The sequence below is a fragment of the Trachypithecus francoisi genome, unplaced genomic scaffold, assembly GCF_009764315.1.
Source record: "Trachypithecus francoisi isolate TF-2019V2 unplaced genomic scaffold, Tfra_2.0 Lachesis_group16, whole genome shotgun sequence".
NCBI classification, from domain to species: domain Eukaryota; kingdom Metazoa; phylum Chordata; class Mammalia; order Primates; family Cercopithecidae; genus Trachypithecus; species Trachypithecus francoisi.
Window position 1 is genome coordinate 95,655,119 of NW_022681461.1, and position 14,613 is coordinate 95,669,731.

General features: G+C 67.3%; 3 protein-coding genes across 12 annotated transcripts in view; all 3 read right to left on the reverse strand.

The window, feature by feature from the left end:
* Positions 1 to 1,141: 1,141 nt before the first annotated feature.
* PHPT1 (phosphohistidine phosphatase 1) lies at positions 1,142 to 3,124 on the reverse strand. Of its 5 annotated transcripts, none has more exons than XM_033238507.1 (4): positions 2,516 to 3,124; positions 2,029 to 2,153; positions 1,606 to 1,660; positions 1,142 to 1,411 (listed from the first exon to the last, which is right to left on the reverse strand). In XM_033238507.1, the coding sequence occupies exons 1-4, from the start codon at positions 2,673 to 2,675 to the stop codon at positions 1,377 to 1,379; spliced, it is 375 nt and encodes a 124-aa protein (XP_033094398.1). In that variant the 5' UTR covers positions 2,676 to 3,124; the 3' UTR covers positions 1,142 to 1,376. The 5 variants fall into 5 exon arrangements, with proteins under 5 accessions (XP_033094398.1, XP_033094397.1, XP_033094395.1 ...); XM_033238506.1 differs by having other exon boundaries at positions 1,606 to 1,663; XM_033238504.1 differs by lacking the exon at positions 1,606 to 1,660.
* A 1,583-nt stretch (positions 3,125 to 4,707) lies between these two features.
* Positions 4,708 to 11,086, reverse strand: AJM1 (apical junction component 1 homolog). 2 transcript variants are annotated; one of them, XM_033238490.1, is made up of 4 exons: positions 9,841 to 11,086; positions 8,166 to 8,249; positions 5,149 to 8,089; positions 4,708 to 5,043 (listed from the first exon to the last, which is right to left on the reverse strand). In XM_033238490.1, exons 3-4 carry the CDS (start codon positions 8,028 to 8,030, stop codon positions 4,887 to 4,889), a joined length of 3,039 nt encoding a protein of 1,012 aa, XP_033094381.1. In that variant the 5' UTR covers positions 8,031 to 8,089; positions 8,166 to 8,249; positions 9,841 to 11,086; the 3' UTR covers positions 4,708 to 4,886. The 2 variants fall into 2 exon arrangements, with proteins under 2 accessions (XP_033094381.1, XP_033094383.1); XM_033238492.1 differs by having other exon boundaries at positions 4,907 to 8,089.
* Positions 11,087 to 11,244: 158 nt separating this feature from the next.
* The window catches only part of RABL6 (RAB, member RAS oncogene family like 6), a 32,599-nt gene continuing 29,230 nt past the window's right edge, over positions 11,245 to 14,613 (reverse strand). For all 5 annotated transcript variants that reach the window (XM_033238496.1, XM_033238495.1, XM_033238497.1 and 2 more), the window contains 6 exons: positions 14,375 to 14,528; positions 13,263 to 13,475; positions 12,898 to 13,162; positions 12,532 to 12,703; positions 12,251 to 12,306; positions 11,245 to 12,093 (listed from right to left, as the gene is read on the reverse strand). In XM_033238496.1, coding sequence (XP_033094387.1) covers positions 11,893 to 12,093; positions 12,251 to 12,306; positions 12,532 to 12,703; positions 12,898 to 13,162; positions 13,263 to 13,475; positions 14,375 to 14,528 — 1,061 coding nt within the window. In that variant the 3' untranslated portion in view covers positions 11,245 to 11,892. The remainder of the gene's footprint in view (positions 12,094 to 12,250; positions 12,307 to 12,531; positions 12,704 to 12,897; positions 13,163 to 13,262; positions 13,476 to 14,374; positions 14,529 to 14,613) is intronic.

Consider the following 14,613-nt stretch of genomic DNA (forward strand, 5'->3'; position numbering starts at 1 on the left):
GTGCCGCCTGGTGCCAGGCACAGGGTCCCTAGGAGCCCAGAAACTTCTGGTTCTCATGAAACAGACCCACACTTGGGGCAGGGATCTTTTTTTTTTTTTTTTTTTTTTTTGAGACGGAGTCTCGCTCTGTCGCCCAGGCTGGAGTACAGTGGCCGGATCTCAGCTCACTGCAAGCTCCGCCTCCCGGGTTTACGCCATTCTCCTGCCTCAGCCTCCCGAGTAGCTGGGACTACAGGCGCCTGCCACCTCGCCCGGCTAGTTTTTTGTATTTTTTAGTAGAGACGGGGTTTCACCGTGTTAGCCAGGATGGTCTCGATCTCCTGACCTCGTGATCCGCCCGTCTCGGCCTCCCAAAGTGCTGGGATTACAGGCTTGAGCCACTGCGCCTGGCCGAGGGCAGGGATCTTTAAGGCTAGGGAGGGAGTGTGGCATTTGGAGCCAGGCCCTGTTTGTGATTTCCCACGGTGTGACCTCGGAGCTTGTGTTACTGAGCCTCAGTGTCCCAGTCTGTAAAATGTGGTCACGACAGTGCCCGTCTGGAGAGGCTGGCCGGAGGACCAGTGAGCTGACAAAGGTGGGGATGCCCTGTGCACAACCAGCCCTGGCCCCCAGGGTGCCCCTGTACCACCCCACAGAGTGCCACTGTGTCTGGGCTTCCCAGGGCAAGGCCTGAACCCATGCCGTGCCCACAGCCCTGCCGGGTGCAGGAGGGACCTGGGAGGGGCCCCCAGAGTCAATGTGAGCCTGCAGGGTAGGTGCAGCTGTGGGACCTGACCCTGGATACTGGCAGGCCCCATGGGGCTAGTCATGGAAGGAGCCTGCAGGCCGAGCCTCAGGGCAGACAGGACACTGGGGAGCCCTGGGATGGGTTCACAGGAGGGAGCACTGATGGGTGCCCCAGGTCTTGGCCAGCCTGAGGGATGAGGCCCTGACTCCAAGATGCCCTGGAGGACAGTGGCCGTGGGAAGAGCAATCAGGCCGTCAGCAGGGCCCCCTTATCAGACCCCAAAGGGCTGAGTGTGCACGGCCACTCCCTGGGGCCACTCCTGTGCTCCCCCACCCACCTGCTTTAGTTAGGGTCTGGGGGGCCCTGGAGGTGGTGACGCAGGATGCGGAAGCCAAGGACAGAGTTCAGAGACTGGGAGGCGTGGCAACATGTTTAATTCTGTGGCCAAGCTAGCCTGTCTGAAAGCCTGGCAGACAGCACGTCACCAGGGGCTGCCGCAGAAGCAGGCAGGGCCAACCCTGAAAGGGGTGCAGGCAAAGGCAGGGGCTCCAACATGGCTGCTGGAGGTAGCAGGCCCCAGGCTGGGAGTGCTCAGTAGCCATCGTTAGCCCAGGTAACCTCGTAGTCGGGGTACTTGGCTTTGATTTTCTCAGTTGAAATGGCGTGCTGGGCAGGGCCATAGGCCTGGAGAGAGAAAACGCCTGCTGGCACCACCTGGACCCTTCGACCCCATGCCCTGGCTCTGGGCATCCAGCCACCAGCCACACCAGAAGCGAGTGTGGGAAAGGGACAGGCAGTGCCTGGGGGTGCCAAACCCACCATCCCGACCGCCCTTGGGGGCTCCCCTGGGGAGAGGCAACCTCATAGGCAAAGCAAACCTTGAGGGTGGATCCTGGGGCTTGAGGCACCCAGAGGGACGCACGTGGCTTTCATCTGCTGGTGGTTTTTGTGAAGAGCACGGGCGGGGACTCTGAACTCCACCCAGGTACTGACTGCCTCTGGGGGCCCAGGGCACAAAGTGCTGGAGGACAGCTAGAGCCCAGCAAGGCCTGCCGGGGCAGGGAGAGGGAACGGCAGGCCATGTCTGGGGGTCTCCCTCCTGCCCCTCAGGTCTGGCATGTGCTCCATGGGAGAATGCAGGAACACAACTGGCCCTGGAAGGAGGGCTCTGCCGCCCACCCTGGGAGAACCCCGGGAAGCCTGCGTGCTCATCTGGGGCCACGGGTCAGGGCAGCAGACTCAGGTGGGCCTCGAAGCTGGAACTGGGGCCTCCAGCAGGGCGGGACGGGGCTGCGGCTCACCATGGAGTAGCCGTACACGTGAATCTTCTTGTCCTGGCTCTGGTGGGAGATGCGTCCGCCGCCCAGACACTCACAGTCACAGCCCTGCTTCTGCATGTCGCCCGACACTTTGTCGTAGATGTCCGCTGGGATGGGAGGGCGGCCTCAGGACGTGCCCTGGCCGCCCTTGGAGGCCGCGGGAGGAACTCCCGGCCGAAGGGGTCTAAAATCCCAGCTCTGAACAGCCTCTTCCCCAGAGGAGACGAAGCCCCTTGAGGCTGGGACAGGGATGAATGAGAGGAGGGTGGAACCGGGGCGGGCTCGGGGACTGGGAGACTGTTGTGAGGCGGGGGGTGTCAGGCCGGGTTACGCCTTTCCCGCCCAGGACCTGAGCCTGGCTCAAACCTAGCAGGGACAGGGCTCGGAGCAGAACGCAGTCCGCGGCCCGCAGCCCCGCCCCCGTCCCGCTAAGCCCCGCCCCTCGCACGCCGGCAGGCCCCGCCCTCACCATGGTACTCGGCCCACTTGTAGCCGCGCACGATCTCCTTGCTCTCCGCAGCCGGAGCCCCGGAGCGCGGAGCCGAGTGGACTCGGATCAACACATACTTGAAGACGCCGTCGGAGTCGATGTCCACATCAGGAATGTGAGCGAGGTCCGCCGCCGCCATGTTCTTCGTCCCGGAGGCCCCTCCTCCCACCCGACCCGGGGACCACTTGTACTGCGGAAGGCGGGCTCTGGGAAAGCGACGACCAATCCCGTTGGGGAATGCTGCCCAAGGCCCGGTGCCTCAGCCAATTGTACCGCCGACCGAGGCACGTGCTAACCAATCGCAATCCAGTTCCTTTCCGCCTTGCGGCCCCGTCAGCCCCACTAGCCCCAATTAAAGGAAACGTGGAACCGGGAATGGGTGGTGATTAAATCCAGCCAACGGAAAAGTTCCTCTCCAGCGGGGTCCGGCGGCACCCTTGGAGAGGGGCAGTTAGGCGGCTCGCGAGGCTGGGGCAAGGAGGGAGGTCTGAGGGACGTGCCAGTCCTGATCTCTTGTCCCGCACGTAGTCCGAAGACCACCCTCCCCGTGGCCCCAACCGCCCGAAGGCCTCCCCCTCCCCCCTCCATCGCCCGACTGCCTCCCCCTCCCTCCTCTCCATCGCCCGAAGGCCTCCCCCTCCCCTCTCTCCCCCCCACCGCCCCACTGCCTCCCCCTCTCCATCGCCCGAAGGCCTCCCCCTCCCTCCTCTCCATCGCCCGAAGGCCTCCCCCTCCCTCCTCCATCGCCCGAAGGCCTCCCCCTTCCCCCTCCATCGCCCGAAGGCCTCCCCCTCCCCCCTCTCCATCGCCCGAAGGCCTCCCCATCCCCTCTCCATCGCCCGAAGGCCTCCCCCTCCCTCCTCCACCGCCCGAAGGCCTCCCCCTTCCCCTCCATCGCCCGAAGGCCTCCCCCTCCCCCCTCTCCATCGCCCGAAGCCTCCCCCTCCCCCCTCTCCATCGCCCGAAGGCCTCCCCATCCCCTCTCCACCGCCCGAAGGCCTCCCCCTCTCCCCTCTCCATCGCCCGAAGGCCTCCTCCCCCCCCCGCCTCCGTCGCCCGAAGGCCTCCCCTCTCCCCTCTCCACCGCCCGAACGCCTCGGTCCCCAAACCGGCTACCCGCACAAGGAGGCAACAGCAGCCGCTACATTCAAGTTCTATTTTACTTGGTTGGAAAGCTCTTGCCTCCTGAAAATTATTTCGATCCAGGGGTGTTCCTGGCCGGCCCTCAGGGGTGGGGCCGAATGCATAGGCCCTGGGGCAGGGGGCGCGGGGCGCGGCGGCGGGTGGGCAAGCGGGACGCCTGGCCGGTGCAGACGCGCGGGGACGAGGTGGGCGCGCCGGGTGCGAGAGCAGGAGCGGAGGCAGGGGTGCCCAGTTTCTCTCACTTGGTGTCCCCTTCCCTGGCTCCGAAGTAGGGCTAGGGACTCCAGGAGGACCCTTGCGTTTGGCCTCCACCCCTCTCCCAGACACCCCACCCTCCAGAGAGCCCTGGGCGCGGACCAGGGTGCGCTTGGGGGGCAGGTGGAGGCCCGGCCGCCGGGCTTGCACCTCCACGCCCACAGGACGGAGTGCGGCCAGAGCGGGTGTGCGGGGACCTCTCGGGACAGGTCAAGCCCCTTTGGGTGGGTTTCTGCGCTTACCAACTAGCTCGCTCCCTCACCTGCTCGCACCACGCTTTCCCCTCCAGGCTCCCACCTGGGAACGCCCCCTGTCCCTTGGTCCTTCCTCTCCTAGCCAGGTGTCAGCTCTGGCCAGGCCCACGTGCTCTGCTTCCCCTGCCCAGGTCCTGTGCCCTTTCGGCTGGGAGACTCGCATATCGGCCTGAAGACCTCCCTGCGGCTTTTCCCAGCTCTTGCAGGGCCCAGACTGCAGCGGCTGGAGGCGAGGGGACGACAGGGCGCGTGGCGTGGTTAGTAGAACGGATCCGACCAGCGGGAACGCACCGCGCACCCTCGGCCCTGCCCACCGCCTCGCCGGGACGCGCTCGTGCACACGGACGCACGAAGGTCGACCAGGGTGTTCTCCAGAGAGGAGGCTGTTCACCCCAGCCGCGGGAGGCGGGGCGGGGCGTGTTTAAAGTGACAGACTGGGCTTTGGTTACGTCGGGCTTCTGGACGAGGGGAAACCGGAGTCGGGGAGGCTCCAGCGAGAGCCCCGCGGACCGACGGGGACCGAATCTGTACGCGTGGGGTCTGTGCAGTAGTGACCCCTCCGAGTGAAGGCAGAGCTGGGCGGTCCTCAGGCCCACCCCGCCTCCCAGCGGGGAGCACCGAGGGCGAGGACCGGCTTCTTCTGGGGATCCTCGAGGGCGAGCTGGGAGAGGGAGGAGACCCGGGAGATGAGAGAGGGGTTACTGGGGATGGGAAGGCGAAGAGCCCGTGAAGAACACTATGGGGGCGGAGGGCCGGGGGATGGGGGCCTGGGCGGAGCTGGAGGCCGTACTGAGCGGAGCTTGGAGGGCCAGGGAATTAGAGGCGGCCCTAGGAGAAGCCGGGGTGGGGCCCTGGGTGGGCCGGGCAGGGTTCGGGCCAGCGCCTGAGCTGGGCCTGGTGGGCCCCGCGCCTCACATGATGTCGTCCAGCAGGTTGGCGCTGGCCACCCAGTCGAGCGCGCGCGGCTCGGAGGCGGCCATGATCATGCACATGAAGGGGCGGCCGGTGCGCCGGTCCGTGGGGTAGATGGTGGTGGGCGTGAAGCGCCTGTTGGCCTCGACGAACTCGCAAAGCTGCTCGTAGACGCGCGGGAACTCGTGGCGGAGGAAGACGCCGCGCAGCCGCAGCTCGCGCTGGATGTGGATGAAGGCCACCTCGCGCGCGCGCCGCCCCGCCTCCCCGTCCTGATCCAGGCCCGCCGTGCCAGGCGGCGGCGTCAGGATCAGCGTCTCCATGTCGGGCTCGCGGCTCCGCGCCGGGGGCGGCCGCGCGGGGCTGCCGGCCGCCAGCGCTACCTTGGCGAACTTGCGCACTGTCGGCCCGTGGCTGCGTGGCGCGGGCGCGGGCAGGGCGGGTGTCCCCGGGGGCGCGGCGCCGGGTCCCACGGCCACGGATACGCTGAGCAGGAAGCACTCTGCCGGCTCGTAGAGGCGCCCAGCAGCCGCCAGCTCGCGGGCGTAGCTGCCCAGGGGCGCCGCGTGTGTGGCCAACTCACGCAGCGATAGGTAGGTGGGGGACAGCAGCAGTCCCTCCAGGCCAAAGCGCAGGAAGTTGTCGGCCGAGCCTGGACTTGGGAAGCCCAGGAAGAGCACGCCGCGGCCGCGCGACAGGAAGCCGACACGCGCGATGCGCGAGAAGGCGCGGTGTACCGGGCCGCTGTCGCGGCAAAACTGCAGCACGTGGCGGCACACGCTGCCCACGCGGCCGTACACGCAGCGCGCCTTGTGGGCGTCCCAGTCCTCGCGGCGGCACAGGCGCGAGCAGTAGTAGGTGTAGCAGCTGTGGCAGGACTTGAAATACAGGCAGGCGTTGAACATGGTCTCCGTGCGCCGGCAGCGCGCATTGGAGCAGGTCATCAGGTCGTCCTCGTCGGCGCTGGGCTCGGGGGACGCGTCGGCCGCCTCTCCCCGGGTCGCGGGCTCCTCGGCGCTGCCGGCTGAGGCGGGGGGCGAGCGTGGCGGCGCCAGCGCGGGGGCCCCAGAGCCGGCGGGCCGCGAGTCCAGCAGTCGGCGCAGCTGGGGGCCCAGGCAGTCGGCCGCGGGCTCTGAGGCCTGGCCAGCGGGGGGCCGCGAGTCGATGACCAGGTCCGTAATGAGCTCGTCTAGCTGCTCTAGGCTGCGCTGGCGGCCAGAGGTGGGGCCCTCGGGGGCCGCGTGGGGAGGTGGCCGCGTGCGGCCCCCGGGCAACTCCCAGGCCCTGGCGCTCGGGCGCTCGGTGGCGCGCAGGTCGTTGTCGGTGATGGTGATCTCGGGCGTCACGTACCAGTTGCGGCCCAGGCCGTCGCCCGCGCGGCCCTTCTCCGTCAGCGACGTCTCGGACAGAGACAGTGCGGCGTAGCGTCTGGGCGAGGTGGACAGGTTCACGACGACGGGCGGGCGACGGCCTTCCGGGGACACGCCTCGCGGCTCCTGCACTTCGCGCCCCAGCAGGTTCTCGTAGCTGCGGCCGCGGCCCAGCGGGTCTTCTCGGCGCGGCCCCGGTGCCAGAATGTTGTCCCAGGAGCGCGAGTAGTGGCGGCTGTCGGTGACCAGCCGGGGCGGACTGGTGCCGGTGCCGCCGTGCCAGGAGGCGAGCAACGGGTCGGGGTCAGAGGGTGGCGCCACTTGCAGGGTGCGGTAGGGTCGCGGGCCCCAGTCCGCCCAGGCTGGGCTGCTGCGCGGGTGCGGGTACGTCCGAGCCAGGACGTCGCGCTCGCGGTACCGTCCGAAGTCCTCCGTGTAAAAGGGGCGGGCGGTGGAGTGGGTCCGGGGCTCCTCGGAGACATAGCGGGGCCCGTAGGGCAGGCCGTAGGCTCGGGGAGCCTCCCCATAGTAGGAGCGGGAGGGCGGTTCCTGGATTGGGAAGGTGCGCACCTCTCCTGCGTAGTAGCCGCCCAGGCGCCTTGGACTGGGCCCTGGGAACTCCTCTGACCGGTAGGGCCTGGGGCAGTAGGCATCGAAGGTTGGGCCGGGGCTGGCCGCAAAGCTGCCCCGGAAGCCTTCGGGCTCCTCTGTATAGAAGAACTGGGTGGGGCCCGGCGGGGTGGTGAAGGGCAGACTGCGGCGCTCAGCGTAGTCCCGGGGCCCAGGCAGGGGCCCGTCGCAGTAGAGCGCCCGGGGGTCCGCACAGTATAAGTCGCTGGGCGTCGGGGTGCGCGACAGGGCCATGTGGCGAGGCCCGGGTACCGTGAGGCCGTGGAACTGCGGGGCGGGGCGGGCCCAGGGCGCGGCCTCGGCGGGCCCGCAGGACCGCGAGCCCCGGGCGGCGTGCTGGAGCACTGCGTCGTCCGGCTTGATGTCCAGGCGGCAGCGCACGTGGGGAGCGGGACCCGCGGGTGGCTCGGGAGGTGCGCAGCGGCCGCCGGCGGCGCACAGGGGCGCCATGCGGCCGGGGCCGCCCCGCTGCGGCTGCAACTTGATGGGGTGCAGCTCATTGGCGAGGGCGCGGAGCGCCGGGTACGCGGGCTCCCGGCGCGGCGATGCCTCGGCCCGCGCCGCACGCTGGGCCTCCCGTCCTCGGCGGGGCAACACCGGCGGCGAGGCAGGCGCGGGCGTCAGGCCCGGGGGCGCGCGGGGCGCGCTCTTGGAGCGGGCGCGGCGGCGTGGTTCGGCCTCGCGGGTCCGGGCGCGCGGCACAGCGGACTCCGGGGGCGGTGGCTCCGACAGGGTCTCCATGGCCGGCCCGTCCAGCGCCTCCAGGAAGTCGAAGCTGCGGCAGTGGCGCTTGTTGAAAGGCTCGGGCTCAGCAGGCCGGGCCACGGATCGCTCACATGGCGGGCGCCTGGTTGCGGGTCCCGGGGCCGCCACCTTGATGTCCTGGTACACGGTTGACACCAGCAGGTCCGGAGGGTCCGTACGGGTCATCTTAAAAGAGGTCCCCAGGCTGGCGGCTCCAGCTCACACTGCCTTGCGGGGCTTTTGCCCTGGGGGGAGACGCGGGTCAGGGCGGCCCCCTCCGCAGCCCAGGCCCCGCTACTCCCCCACGCTGGCCCGGCTTACCTGGGGCGCAGCGGGCGGAGTAGCCCTGGCTGCAGGCCTGGGCCGAGAATGCGGGCGCTTCCTCCATGCCGGGGTCAGAAGCACCTGTGGGAGGAACCCAGCTGTCCAGGCGCCCAAGTCCTGCCCCTCCCCCGTCCTCTCCCGGCTATGGGGCGGGCAGGCCAGAAAGGCTTAGCCGTGGCTGTGGTTCCCGCGGCGGGAGCTCCTGCGTGAAGCTCCAGGACCTCCCCTCTCCCGACTAGTGACGGCGGGGCCGGCTCGGGTGGACCCCTTTCCGGGTGGGGTAAGGGGGTGGGGGCGTGGTCCTGGGGGCTGCGCCCTCTGGTGTCCGCAGCTGGAAGGACGGGGCGCATTTGGCCCTTATTTATAGGTGTTGCCCCACGAGACATTAGTGACTGTGCCCTCGTCACAGCGCCCACCGCAGAACAACCCCTCCGATCGCGCACAGTCGAAGGCGAGTCGCTGGGTCTCAGCCTTAGCTAGCTCTGCACCAAGCGGGTGATACCAACTACCCCAACTGCTGGCCAGGCCTAGCACAGAGCCCCTCCCCCAGCACTGCAAGGACCCACGCCTAGGTGCCCTCAACTTCCTGTGAGCTCCAGGCCAGAAAAAAGCCCCCAGAGAGCATACTTGGGCCCTAAATCTCCCTTTCCTTTGCCGACACCTCTTCTGACCCCAAGTATCTTGGGGAGGTTGAAGCAAGGCCCCAGCTTTGTGTAAAAGCACAGGACACCCCCCTAGGGTGTGCAAGGCAGTCCCAAGCCATCGAGCCATGAGCTCGTGGCAGCCCCTCTCTCCTGAGCTGTGCACCCGGCCCGGAAGCTGCCCACTGGGGGTGGGCAGGGCGGAGGATGGGGGAAGCCCCACTGCTTTGCAGGAAAGAGCCCTCCCCACTTTGCTGAGAAGGTTCCATGGAAACCTGCGTTTCTTAGGCCCCCACGCTGCAGGCTGGCCAGGGTTCTGATGTGGACTGCCAGCCCCTCTGTGGTCCCAGAGCCAGCTGGGGGGTGCGTCAGAGAGTGGCCACAGGCCTGGCCTCTGCACATCCAACACCTGGTCTGGAGGGGTCTACCCCAGAGTGAGCCGGGGGAAGCGGGTACCTAGCCAGGGCCCTCGCGCGGCAGAACCTCAGGTGGATGGGCCTCTCGGGGTCTGGCCGGGTCCCCCCTCTGTGTCCCAGGTGTGCAGGGGCTTGCTGCTGGCAGGGCTGTTTTTCTGGGTCAGGGCAACAAGTCCCAGGCCTTGTCCCCATCCCAGCCCCCCGCCCACCCCATCTCTCCCCTCCACCTCACCCGTGGCAGGACTGTCCACCCTCCTGCTCCCTCTTTCATGCTAAGCTCAAGGCCAGGCCGGAATCCGGCCGGATGACAGGGTGTGAGGCTCCACCCCAGGGAGGTGACAGTGGGCCTTGCTGGCTGAAGCTATGGGTGACACCCTCTCCCGTGGGGATGGGGGTGGGGTCGGCCCCCTCGCGGGCCCAGGGCCTTCTGGAGCCCACGGAGATGGCTGGAGGCCTTCCCCACCGCCCAGCCCTGCTCTGGCTGGGAGCGGCCCTTCAAGGGATACAGCCGGTGTTGCCTGGGGGCGGGGACTCCCCATCCTTGCGGCCGCCCTAAGGCAGCCTCCCCCGCCCATGACAGTGACACACTCAGCAACTCGGCCGCCAGCCCCTTACCTGGGTGCTGCTCCGGCTGTGCCCCGGTGGGCTGTGTCACCCCCAGGTCGGCTCCTCTGTGTCCCCGGCACCGCTGCGTCCCCGGCACCGGCAGAACCTTCCAGGCAGCAGCGCGGATCCTGGCCTGGCTGCTCAGTGCTGCCCCCAATGGCAGCTGAAAGAGCTGTACTTAAAGGGGCCGCGCCCAGTGGGGGCTGCACTGTGGAGCTGGGGATCGTGACTGCACAGGCTCCAATTTGGGGCTGTGCGGAGCATCCCCAAGACGCAGACCTCAGCGTCTCAACAGGAGCCCTGTGGCCCAGAGCAGCCTGCCAGTCCCGCCAGTGTCACCCCAACACACTTGCCTGAGAGGAGGGGCCCCAAGCCCTGGCCTGGGCTGCAGAGATTGGTTAGGGGCACCTTGGAATTTGCCTCTCCTGTTGGGCAAGGCAGGACCAGATGGGCTGCTCCCTGCCCCACTGGCCTTTCCCCAGGCCCTATCTGCTTCGAGGCTGCCAATGCCAAAATCTCCGTGGGTACCTGGGGCCAGATGGCCCCTGCAGCCTCGTGTGTCCCCAGGATGCCATCCTCTCTGGGTGAGGCCACTCCTGCATTCAGTGTCTCTGCCAGCCTGGGAAGGCCTGCACGTGACCTACCGCACCTGTCTGGTAATGTCCTCGTCCCACTCTGCCAGCCCCTCCCTAAGGCACTGGGCCTGGAAACGTTCTAGCTTGGCAGAGTGGGTAGCCGATGCCCTTGGCTCTGAAGGGCAGGACCTACACCATTCTGCGTTGTTCAAAGCAGGGCCCACTGAAACCCCAACATAGCCGTCCATGGTGTGATCCTGGCAAGTTCACGTACTGTTGACCCATTCCCACACCAGGGGAACCCCTGAAGCCGACCCTGACCTCATGGGCTGTGGGCTAAGGGGCCAGGCTCCTAAGCTTGCTGTGGGCCACAGCACCTGTTCAGGGACCACAGCGATTGCCCCACACCCTGGGGTCACAAAGCTCCCAGGCACAGGAGCCTCCAGCTTGGCCACCCCCTCCCCTTCACTAGCGCACTCTTCCTGCCCGCCCTGCAGGGTTCTCATGGTAACAGTAGCTGTGGGGGTGGAGGCTGGGCGCTGCTGACAGCTGGAGGGGGCAGGGGCCTGAAGGGGGGGGCAGTGCTGCAGGCGGCTGCCTAGGAGCCATGCAGACTGGACTTCCACCTCATGGGGCTGCGGACCCCCAAGTGTGCTGGCTGCAGCTGCTGAGCCCTGGCACAGGTGGGCTGGGATGTACCCAGGGTGTGGCCAGGGTTGGTGGGATGTCCTCACAGCATTGCTGGGCAGCCTCCTGCCTCAGAGGACTTCCCTGACAACCCATGGCAGCCTGGGCCCGAGGCAGCGGGAGCAGGTGCAGGGAGAAGAACAGACACACGCAGAGTGAAACAGGAGTGCTTTATGGTCTGAGTGGAGTGTCTGGGAGGAGTGCCTCCCAGCTCCCGCCTGTGGGCTCACCTGAGCAGGGGCGCAGCTGAGGCCACTGTGGGAAACAGCCCCCACCCCAGGAGAGGCCCTGCATGCTGCCTTCGGTCTCTTGCCAGCCTTGCCTAGCGTGGGGCCTGCCCTTTAGGGTGGGTCTGCACACCCGTGTTCAGGGCTCCCAGCCGGAAGCAGAGCCATAGGCATGCTGCGGCCCTGGGTGAGCGAGGAGGGTAAGCAGGTGCCGGGGCAGCGTGCACCCCGCAGCCAAGCGGTCCCTGCCCAGCCTCTGTAAACAGACCCTCATGCCCCTGGGCCTCAAGTCACATCCCTGAGAAACAATGGGGACTGGCGACTCTGCCCCGAGAGGGCCAGGGTGTCCACCGAGCCTGGCCAAAGCCAGCTGTCCCCTCCCTCCTTGCAGAGCAGGCTCACGCCGGGTCTGGAGGCCCAGTCTGGGGACCACCAACGCCCGGCCTCTTCCAGCTCAGAAGGGCACAAGGCAGCCACCGGGCAGCGGCAAAGGCGATGGTGCAGAGGCAAATGCCTCCCCAGGCAGTGACAGGCACGCCCCCCACCCCAGGGCGGCCACTGCCCCGGTTGGCCTAGAGCTCCTCATAGTCGCCACCCCCAGGGTGGCGGCCGCCTGGGGCCCCGCCCCCCAGGAAAGCCTCCAGCTCCTCGGCAGCCGTCCTCTCCCTGCTGCGTGGGGGCCGCTGCTGGCGCCGCCGCCGCTCCTCCTTGCCCTCCTCCTTGTCCTTGCTCTTCTTGTGTTTGCTCTTCTTCTTGGCAGCCTTTTCTTCCTGCTGAGGAGCACAAGGAGGGGGCGCCACGGAGTCACAGGAGGCCAGAGCCCCAGTCCCAGGACCACATGCTGCCCAGCCCTGGCCTGCCCACAGAGCCCTGGTCCCAGGACCACACACCGCCCAGCCCTGGCCTGCCAGGAAGGGGAGTAGCCAGTACCTCTTTGCCTTTCTTCTTCTTCTTCTTCTCCTTAGACGGGGTTTTGCCCTCCTTACCTGCACAGACAGGACAGACAGTGGCTCAAACACAAAGCAGTGAGCCCCAGCCCTCCAGGAGGCCCTGCTGATGGACAGGACCACACTCCTGCAGGGGGCTGCCCGGAGCATGGCTCTGCCTCCTGGACTCAGGAAAGGCCCCCGGCCAGTGGCCAGCAGCTGGGAGGAGGCCCATGTTCTACCCAGACTCCAGCAGGCTGACTGCACTCTAGTGCCCCTGCCCACCTTCCTCACTGCTCTCCTTGGGTCCAGCCTCCTCCAGCCCCAGCCCGAAGAGGTCTGAGTCATTCTTCAGTCTGAAGGTGGGGAGAGGGAGCTTGGGGGGCGGGGGCGGCTGAGCAAGGGCCTCATCCTCGTCAGTCACATCGGAGGGGTCATCTCGCACGGGAAACTCATCCTGGAGCAGGGAGAGCAGCTGGTCAGGCCATCGTCCCTCCCACACCCTCAGGGGTTGTGGGGTCTCAAACCCAGCCGGAAGGCCCAAGTGTGGGGACATGAGATGCCTCTTCCAGAAGCCGCCTCCCACTGCACCCACCCACTGAGAGACTCTGGCCTCCTGGCTGACCTCTGCCCGGGGAGGACCCGTCTTACCACCCTGCGCTGTGTGTCTGACGCCTCGCTCTCAAAGTCGGGGTCATCCATGACAAAGGACAGCATTTGTGCAGCGATGGGCCCCTCGGGGTCACTCTCAGACGAGGATGCCTGCTCACCCTTCCTCGGCTCAATCTCAGCAGGGGGCCTGGTGCTGCTGTGCTTTTCTGGACCTGTGTGAACAGAGGCACCGCCTGGCCAGGGCGGTGCTGCGGCCCTCGTGGGAGCTGTCCCCCTTCGTGGCTTTGAAGCTGGTATGGAGGACCTTTGTGGACAAGCAGAGGGTCAGTCAGGGTCCTCTGGAGGTGTCCTGAGCTGCCCCACCCCGGTCTCCAGGCCACACCCCTGGGGACACCTGCGCTTACCACTTGGTCTCTGGCTCTGAGCACTGCTGGGGAGCCGGGGCAGGGCATTTTGGGGGATCCACCACTTCTGCTTCCTCCTCACTTGAAAGAGTGATGTTCTGACTGGGGACGGGACCAGCGGGTGGTGGGGAACTCCCACGTGGCTGGTCTTCGAGGTCCACATCGTCCTGGAACCCTGCCACCATCGGGTTGCTGCCCAGGGCCTCCCCATCACTGCAAAGCAGGGGGCAAAGTGGTCAGAGGCCACGGGGTAGGGATGGCTGGCCGGGCTCACGGGCCTTGGTTCCAGGCACCCTGGTACCCGGCACACCCTGACCGTGGGGCCACCCCACCCCGGGTGCTGTGTTCTAGGGGAAGGCCTCCTCATGGCTGTCACAGGGCTGCTGAGCAGAAAGGGGTCAGAAGCTCAAGGTCGGACACAGTGTTGCCCTGTGCTCGGTCAGTGGGCGAAGGATGTGGGGCCGCGCAGGTGGGCGCTCATGGAGGAGGCAGGGCCAGCTCAGGGCCACCAGGCTTTCCATCCTTTGTGTATTTCTGGAGGAAGCTGCCGCCCCACAGCAATGGGTGAGGCTGAGGTGCTGAGGCCACCGGGGGTGGAGCATGTCCAGTGGAGTCCACACCTGGGACCACATGCAGGGCTTTGCTGCAGGCAGAGTTTGAGGCAACTTGGCAGACAGAGTGGTGGGAGAGGGGCTGGCAGACAGATGGGAGGCAGCTCTAGCTCCCAGCTCTAGGACCTGCAGGAAGCCGCCCCCATCTCTGCAGCACCCGGGCCTTGGCCCTGCGGAGACAACATCTGGTGGCCTGAACCTCCCATATCACCTGGAGTGGCCTTGCCAATGGCCTTCATGTGGAATCTGCCCACAGACGACTCCAAGGTGCCCCGTCCTCTCCAGGGTGTGGGCAGAGCAGGTGGCCAGGCCTTTCTGATGTCTGGAAGCCCCATCTAAGCTCTTCCCTCATCTGCTCCAGCCACAGATCTGCTGTCCTCAGTCAACAGAGACCAGCCAGCGGGGCACCCCTTCTGCACCCCCAGGAAGCCAGCCCCACCTGCTGCTCGGGCACCCTGGAGGCCGGGGCAATGGGAGAGGAGGTCCAGGCCCACCCCTCACCTGTCACTGTCCTGCTGGGCAGCCTTGGCCCCCACCTTCTTCTCGTCCCTGGCGGGGGTCGCGTCTTCCAGGAAGCTGCGGTCCAGGCGGTCGTCGGGAATGAAGTCCTCCACGCTCTGCACTGCTGCTGGGGCCTCCGCGGCCAGGACTGGCTCTGTAAACAGTGATGCTGGGTCCTCTTCTCAGCACCAGAACCCTCGCTGCACCCAACCCCAAGCCAGGCCCACCCGGGACGTGCC

Excerpts from the sequence above, each read along its gene's own strand:
- AJM1 (XM_033238490.1), bottom strand. The coding sequence starts at position 8,030 with ATGACCCGTACGGACCCTCCGGACCTGCTGGTGTCAACCGTGTACCAG. Across the intron at positions 5,044-5,148 it reads ATGGCCGCCTCCGAGCCGCG|CCAGGGCCCCACCCCGGCTT; the intron begins CGCGCTCGACTG and ends TGCCCGGCCCAC.
- PHPT1 (XM_033238503.1), bottom strand. The coding sequence starts at position 2,675 with ATGGCGGCGGCGGACCTCGCTCACATTCCTGATGTGGACATCGACTCC. Across the intron at positions 2,154-2,515 it reads CAAGTGGGCCGAGTACCATG|CGGACATCTACGACAAAGTG; the intron begins GTGAGGGCGGGG and ends CTCCCATCCCAG. Across the intron at positions 1,777-2,028 it reads ACGTGTACGGCTACTCCATG|GCCTTGCTGGGCTCTAGCTG; the intron begins GTGAGCCGCAGC and ends CTGCCCCGGCAG.